Raw genomic sequence first — 7,654 nt, 5'->3', positions numbered from 1 at the left:
AGTAAAGGTGGACTCATCAGAGAACAATACATGTTTCACATTGTCCACAGCCCAAGATTTGCGCTCCTTGCACTATTGAAACCAACGTTTGGCATTGGCATGAGTGACCAAAGGTTTGGCTGTAGCAGCCCTGCCGTGTATATTGACCCTGTGGAGCTCCCGACGGACAGTTCTGGTGGAAACAGGAGAGTTGAGGTGCACATTTAATTCTGCCGTGATTTGGGCAGCCGTGATTTTATGTTTTTTGAATACAATCCAGGTTAGCACCCGAACATCCCTTTCAGACAGCTTCCTCTTGCGTCCACAGTTAATCCTGTTGGATGTGGTTCGTCCTTCTTGGTGGTATGCTGACATTACCCTGGATACCATGGCTCTTGATACATCACAAAGACTTGCTGTCTTGGTCACAGATGCGCCAGCAAGACATGCACCAACAATTTGTCCTCTTTTGAACTCTGGTATGTCACCCATAATGTTGTGTGCATTTCAATATTTTGAGCAAAACTGTGCTCTTACCCTGCTAATTGAACCTTCACACTCTGCTCTTACTGGTGCAATGTGCAATCAATGAAGACTGGCTACCAGGCTGGTCCAATTTAGCCATGAAACCTCCCACACTAAAATGACAGGTGTTTCAGTTTCATTGTCCAACCCCTTTATGTACACAGTATTACAAGTATTACAAGTATTCATATAAATCCACATAAGAATGACTTCATTCAAAAACCTTTTGGAATGCTGATACAAGATTAAAGAATAAATTTCAACAGAAACTCTGGGTCAACCTGAAGAAAGCAGTGGACAAGAGATTTTGCTGGACAGAGTGAACAAATATTACCAAGTCAAGATGTTTCATGGTGATGGAGTCTCACCAGAGAAGACTGAATACTGAAATGGAATCAGGAGGTATTAGTTAAAATGTTTTCACATTTATGACAGCTTTTTCATTCTTTTCCTCCCAACAGATTTATTTGTTTTTCATTCATATAGAACAGCATGTCATATTATACATGGAATATTGTTTAAGATCTAACATGGTTACATATTTTAACATTGCAGAAAATATGCATTTTAACAGATGTGAGTCTAGTTTTGTTTGATCTACTGTAAATAATACAGGATCCACCTATATGAAAGGGTGGAAAACATTTCTTTTTAATTTCTGTGTTTTAGACATGTATCATTTTGATGAATGTACAAATTTAATCTAAGATCAAGCAAAATATGGGTTAATTGATTTAAATATACATGATCTTTTTGCATTAACTTCTTTTTTTTAAAGAGCTACCTTCATTTACAGTATTCACACAGGAAGGAATGGGGAGAAAGATACAGAGAAAGGGTCCAAACATGGTAGTCAAAACCTTGATGGCTGTGTCAAGGACTGAAGCCTGTGTACACAGGTGCTGCTGGTACTCCATGACTAATGCCCAACTCCACTGCCTCCCTTCAGCCTGGCTCTTCTCCACTAGGACCACTTTGTGAGTGTCTTACTGATTCTTCTGTACGAGTACTTACTTTCTTGGTCTTTAAAGTCTTTGTCCTTGTTTTTGCCATGACTGAGACAAAAATGTCTGCATAAAGCCCAAAATTTCCACATCTTGAGGCAACCTTGGGGGTTTACCAGTCTCTCCACTCTTCCTCTTATGACCTCCCCCTGCACTCACATCAGAACCCCTAAACCTTATTTTATTAGTTCTGGCTGGACTGTGGTCCAGATAATTATCCCAGTTGATAATTTTATACGTGTAAAAACATATAAGACATTCTTGCATGTACAAGTACACAAACATTATATGTATCGTCTTTATGTATTTTTCTATTTATTAATACATTTTTTATCAGTTTACGCAGATTACTTTAATGTGACAATGTCACACAGTAACATTAATAGCGGCACAGTGCATTACTAACGGCTGGAAGCGGGGCTTCAAGCCGTAGCTCCAGCCATCAATGGGTCAGGGGAAACACAACAGGTTCTGTGCCAAGTGGAGCGAGGCCAAGTGGAGTGGAGCTACACCATCTAAAAAGAGCCAGTAGAAAAGGGGCATATTACTTAACTTTCTGATATGCAAGATCCAACGAAATGGACAAAATACAGTTTGTATTTGGTCCTGTTGTATTTACCCAGAAATATCATTAAGGAAAGCTGAAAGCTTTGGTCAAAGCTTTGTATTGATACCTTGGTCAACACTGTTTCCAGTTTAGTGTCCTGATAAAAGTGTGGCAGGGTGAAACTGACCTCAGGGTATTATAGGCTCATGTGGTGGATCAATGATTCAAACTGGAGTCCTAGTTAGCAGCAGCATTGAAACAGTGTCAGCCTAAGTGCACAGTGGGATTTCAGCAGTCTTCAAAGGCTGGCCAATGAGCCCTGATGCCGCTGCAGATAATTCATCTTTTTTTATAGTTTTATGATAAAATACAAAAAGCAAGAACACTAGAGGACCTGTAAGTACAGCTTTTATTTAATGTTCAAAACATTTACATAAAAATCTTACAAACTACATTATTTTCTTAATTCACTAACAGCTACTAACAATGTGAGAGAAGATGGGGGATTGGAACTTGTTGGGCAGCGTCTTAGAAGAGGTCCACATTCATTCTACCATTGTGGGGAAGATCTGGCTCACCATCCTCTTTATTTTCCGGATGCTTGTACTTGGTGTTGCAGCTGAAGATGTCTGGGATGATGAGCAAAGCGAGTTCATCTGCAATACAGAGCAGCCAGGCTGCAAGAACGTCTGCTACGACCAGGCTTTCCCTATCTCTCTTATACGTTACTGGGTCCTGCAGATCATCTTTGTGTCCTCTCCTTCATTGGTCTACATGGGCCACGCGCTTTACCGCTTGAGAACCCTTGAAAAACAGAGGCACAAAAAGAAGGCCTGTCTGAAGGCTGAGCTGGAGGGGACAGACGCTGACCAGGAGGACCACAAGAGAATTGAGCGGGAGCTCAAGAAACTAGATGAACAGAAGAAAGTGAGGAAAGCACCACTCAGAGGATCTTTGCTCCGCACATATGTTTTCCATATCTTGACCAGATCTGTGGTGGAGGTGGGTTTCATCATTGGTCAGTGTGTTCTGTATGGCATTGGACTGTCTCCTCTGTACAAATGTGAGAGGCTGCCTTGTCCCAACAGTGTTGACTGTTTTGTGTCAAGACCTACAGAGAAAAATATTTTTATGGTTTTCATGCTTGTCATTGCTGGAGTGTCTTTGTTCCTGAACCTCCTGGAGATTTTCCACCTGGGGGTGAAGAAGATCAAGCAGAGCTTATATGGATACAAATATGGAGATGATGACAGTGTTTGCAGGTCAAAGAAAAATTCTGTAGTGCAGCAAATTTGTGTTCTCAGTAATTCCTCACCACAAAGGCTGATTCAACTGACACAGATTGCCAGTTCTGTTGTGTCAGATCCTTACAAGGATGCTCATAGAGATGTTCTGCCTCAAAATTTGGTTCATGCAGCTTGCAGGAATCCAGAGGGCATGGACATTTCACAGCAGCATCCTGCACAGACATACCAGGCGAGCCATGGTGACATCCAGCGTTTGCAGCAACTAGGGGCTGTGGAGCGGCGGTACACTCTGGAAAACAGGAAACCCTCATTCAGCAGTGACGAGTCAAATGGACCTCATAGTTGGGCCAAGCCTCACTATACAGAACCTTGCACAACGCTAGTGGCCAGCCACATGGAGATCCCAGCTGCCCTGAGGAACCCTCAGAGGAAGCAGAGCAAAGTCAATGTCTGCAAGGAGCTTAGCGACATGAGTGATTCTCCAGAGAGTGACCACTATCCCACAGCCAGGAAGTGCAGTTTTATGTCCCGAGGAATGTCGGAGGCCAAGCTTGCCAGTCCATCTGATAGTGGTGCCTCTCAGAGTGGAACAGACACAGAGGCCCAGCACTTCAGCCAGGGAGAAAGCCCAGGGATGACCCCACCTCCTCCGGCCTCTGGGAGAAGGATGTCCATGGTAAGAACACATTTCTGCTAGTAAACATTGTACCATCCCATATTAGGTTTAATATAATGCTGAAAAGGTATTTTTTACTAATGCAATGAAACTAATAACTGTAAAACATTCCTATGTCCATCAAGCACATTTCAATATTAGACTCAATCGAACACAAGAGAGAGACATGTCAGCCTTTGACAGGGTTAGAGTATTCTGAGGCTTGAGCTGCTCTCTGCTGGAATACAATGGGATGCCCACTTTGCGTTCTGTGGTGTTACCCTGTGGCTGGTTTTTAAATCAGGAAATCTTCTGTTAATGACACAAGTTTAACAAATGATATTCCTGATTAAAAGAAAGGCTTTTTGGGGCAGGAAAAACGTTACTCAAAATCCTATGATGAGAATACAGCCTTAGATGAACAGCCCAAAAGCAAATATCTGCCACTAAATAAAAAACATAAAACCTTCCAAACAGTACAAGGGGTTTCTCTAAAACTGTGCTGCTATGTGTAATTTTATACAGAAGGTATTTAGATATTGTGCCAAGGATCAGTTGATGCTCCCTGCTCCAGTCTAATCACAAGACAATTTAAATGCCTCACCACAAAGCTAAAGAAAACATGCTTTTTCTGGTGAGATCTAGGTGAGTCATGTGTGAGCCAGATTGTAAAAAAAAAAGATAAATTAGTTTTAAAAGCCTCCTGGCAAAGCTGATCAGTGTCAGGATTTGTTCAGCTGTCACATGCACACAGTAGAGGATAGTTCTAGGAACTGTATTGAGAAGAGAGACAAGTTAACAACTGTGTTTTTGTGCACAAGAGAAGTGTGCAAAGATTTAAACTAGTCGGTTGTTTTGAATGACGGATATTCCCTTTTGAAAAGTCCCTGGGCTAGTTAGCTATTAGCTTGTCTCCCACATATAAATTCCACCATGATTCTAAAAAATGAGTATATAAATACTACATCTCTCATCCTAATTCCCAATTTCATAAATCAAAGCATTTCAGGTGAAGGGCATTCTGCTGTGTTTAGGTTTACTGTCTTGTTGATTACCTCAGACCTGTCATGTTTTAGGTATTGGACAAATGGCTTTACATTGGACTCTAAAATATTTTTATATAAAGATGAGTTCATGGTTGATTCAGTGGCTCTAAGGAGCCTGAATCCTGTTACTGCACAAAAAGCCAGAATCATCCACCCTCCATCTCCGTGTTTGTGCCAAAAGACTGTGCTTGGTTTTTACCAAATATGCAGCTGTGCATTATGGCTAAATGTCTCTGCTATGGTCTTGCCTGTTGTTCCACATCTTCAAAATTTGCTGACAAAATTTAAATTGTACAGTAACCATTATCAAGCTTTAATTCATTTCAGTTCAATTTTAGTTTTATTTATATAGAACCAATTCACAACACATGTCGTTTTAAGACACTTTACAATTACCAATTAATCCTAACTATTAAACAATGCAGTCGGATTCAGGTTATTATTCAAATTGGTTTTTCTATCTAAGGGAACCCAGCAGATTGCATCGAGTCGGTGACTTGCAGCATTTACTCCTCCTGGATGAGCATGTAGAGACAGTGGAGAGTTGCTTGCATTGACTTTGCAGCAATCCCATATACTGAGCATGCATGTATCAATAGAGTTACAGATATGATATGAGAAAAAAAATAAGTAAATCTAAAATAAAATAGCTTTTTGTATTAGATGTCTTTACCAACAAACAAACAAAAGACATGACTTTTGTAGAGTAATCTATATCTTATAAAAATAGCGCAAACAAGGATTTCTTCTCCCCTGCTAACAAGTGACAATATTAAGAGAAAATCAAGCATAAAAGTATAATAATAATATTTTAAGACAATATATTCTGGATGGTTCACATAACAGAATACCATCTGAGAGCAATGCCTCCTTTGTGGAAAACAATGGACTACTCACTAATTTTCCTTTTTCTTTCAGAGCATGATTCTGGAGTTGTCTTCAATCATGAAGAAGTGAACCGAAAAAGATCACTTTGGTTAGAGGCACGGCGAACTTCTGTAGACATAAACACACACGTCATGTTTCACTTCATTTATAGTATTGTCATTTTCAGATTGTATTTACTCATGCACTTACTGTTTAGGTTAGTGGATCCATTTAATGGTTTATTTGTGTCAATCACGCATGGCTGCCAGGACATAAAGTGAGTCTCCAAAACTCTCATTGAAAATATGTCGGACAGCAGAATGTAATTAGAGACTGCGGACAGTGACAATAAAATACAATAAAATTCTCTAAATTAAAACATGATGACATTTTCAGATTTATTTTTTCATGTGCAATGCATACATATTCCTTATTCTTATCATTTTGTTCTTTCTGCTGAGAAGGGATATTGCCATTTGGGAACTGAGGTCACCAGTTGTTGAAGCTTTGTAGGTAGAATCTTTCCCCATTCTTGCTTGATGCAAGATTTCAGTTGCTCAACAGTCCGGGATCTCTGTCGTATTTTATACTTCAAAATATGCCACACAATTTCAGTAGGAGACAGGTCTGGGCTACAGGCAGGCCATACTAGTAACTGCACTCTTTTACTATGAAGTGACGCTGTTGTAACACATCCAGCAGTTAATGACACAGCTTGGGTACTGGGTCTTTTCCTGGTTTTAACAGCAGAGTAATGTTGGCAGAATTTATATTTTGCAGAAGTCCTGCAACATTCTGTGGAATGTTGGAGCCAAAATATTCCAGAATTCTTTGTAGAAACCCATCTGGGCCTGGAGCACTTTTTATTGGGCATGCTTGTGAGAGCTTCTTGGATTTCGGCTGAAGTCAGCGGCACATCCAGGGCCATCGCTTGATCATCTGATAATTTAGGAAGTGTTACTTTATCCAGAAATTGATCAATGTCATAATCTGACAGGTCTATCTATGGTGAGAATAAAGCTTGGTAGAAATCTCTGAAAGTGCTGTTTATTATTTCAAGATTATAAACTGTATTTCCCTGTCAAGGCTTTAACAGCAAATATAGTTGTTTTTTCTTTATTTATTTTCAGCTGGTTAGGTAAAAAGCTACCTGATTTATAGCCATTTTCAAAGTTTTCTATTCAAAGTCTTTGCACTAAGAATTGGGTTTTTTGTCAATAAGTTAATTTAATTCTAGTTTTGATTTATGTAGTTTGCTCAGCATTTCTTCTTCCTGGGAAGCTTCTAACCGCTTAATGGTTTCTTCTAATTCCTGAATACGTTTGTTTTCTTTTTTCTTCTTATGTGATGAGAATGAGATTATTTTACATCTCATCACTGCTTTCCCTGCCTCCCAGAGAACAGATGTTGATGACCCCGGGAGGTCATTAAACTCCAAATATGAACTCCACTCTTCTTTAAAATATTTGATAAAATCTTCATCCTTAAGCAATGATGTATTAAACCACCAGTTTTTGCTTTGTGGGTTTTCTTTCTTATTTAGTAGAGTTAAGGAGACAGGAGCATGATCGCTGGCAGCTATACGGTGTATCTCAGTGACTGAAATGTCAGTCAACAACGAGCTGCTGACTATGAAATAATCCAGACGAGAATAAGAGCGATGGACATGTGAGAAGAAAGTATATTCTCTGTGATTAAGATGAAGAGATCGCCATGCATCGCATAGTCCGTAATCACTCATGTACTGTTTAACGATACTTGATAGCCAACTGCGCTGAGTCCCT

The 7,654-nt window shown here is 39.8% G+C and overlaps 1 protein-coding gene across 1 annotated transcript; it reads left to right on the top strand.

The window, feature by feature from the left end:
- Positions 1–672: 672 nt before the first annotated feature.
- Positions 673–6,254, top strand: gja10b (gap junction protein alpha 10 b). Its single transcript, XM_047388667.1, has 4 exons — positions 673–906; positions 1,301–1,481; positions 2,533–3,978; positions 5,922–6,254. The coding sequence occupies exons 3-4, from the start codon at positions 2,554–2,556 to the stop codon at positions 5,958–5,960; spliced, it is 1,464 nt and encodes a 487-aa protein (XP_047244623.1). The 5' UTR covers positions 673–906; positions 1,301–1,481; positions 2,533–2,553; the 3' UTR covers positions 5,961–6,254.
- The last annotated feature ends 1,400 nt before the right edge of the window (positions 6,255–7,654 follow it).

Source organism: Girardinichthys multiradiatus, chromosome 15 (genome assembly GCF_021462225.1).
Source record: "Girardinichthys multiradiatus isolate DD_20200921_A chromosome 15, DD_fGirMul_XY1, whole genome shotgun sequence".
Taxonomy (NCBI): domain Eukaryota; kingdom Metazoa; phylum Chordata; class Actinopteri; order Cyprinodontiformes; family Goodeidae; genus Girardinichthys; species Girardinichthys multiradiatus.
Note: the sequence above shows the minus strand (reverse complement) of the source record. Positions and strands in the feature narration are given on the sequence as shown.

What these genes read in the sequence shown, in the direction of transcription:
- gja10b (XM_047388667.1), top strand. Translation starts at nt 2,554, where the DNA reads ATGGGGGATTGGAACTTGTTGGGCAGCGTCTTAGAAGAGGTCCACATT. An exon ending in CTGGGAGAAGGATGTCCATG is followed by an intron (nt 3,979 to 5,921) that starts GTAAGAACACAT and finishes TTTTTCTTTCAG; the next exon opens with AGCATGATTCTGGAGTTGTC.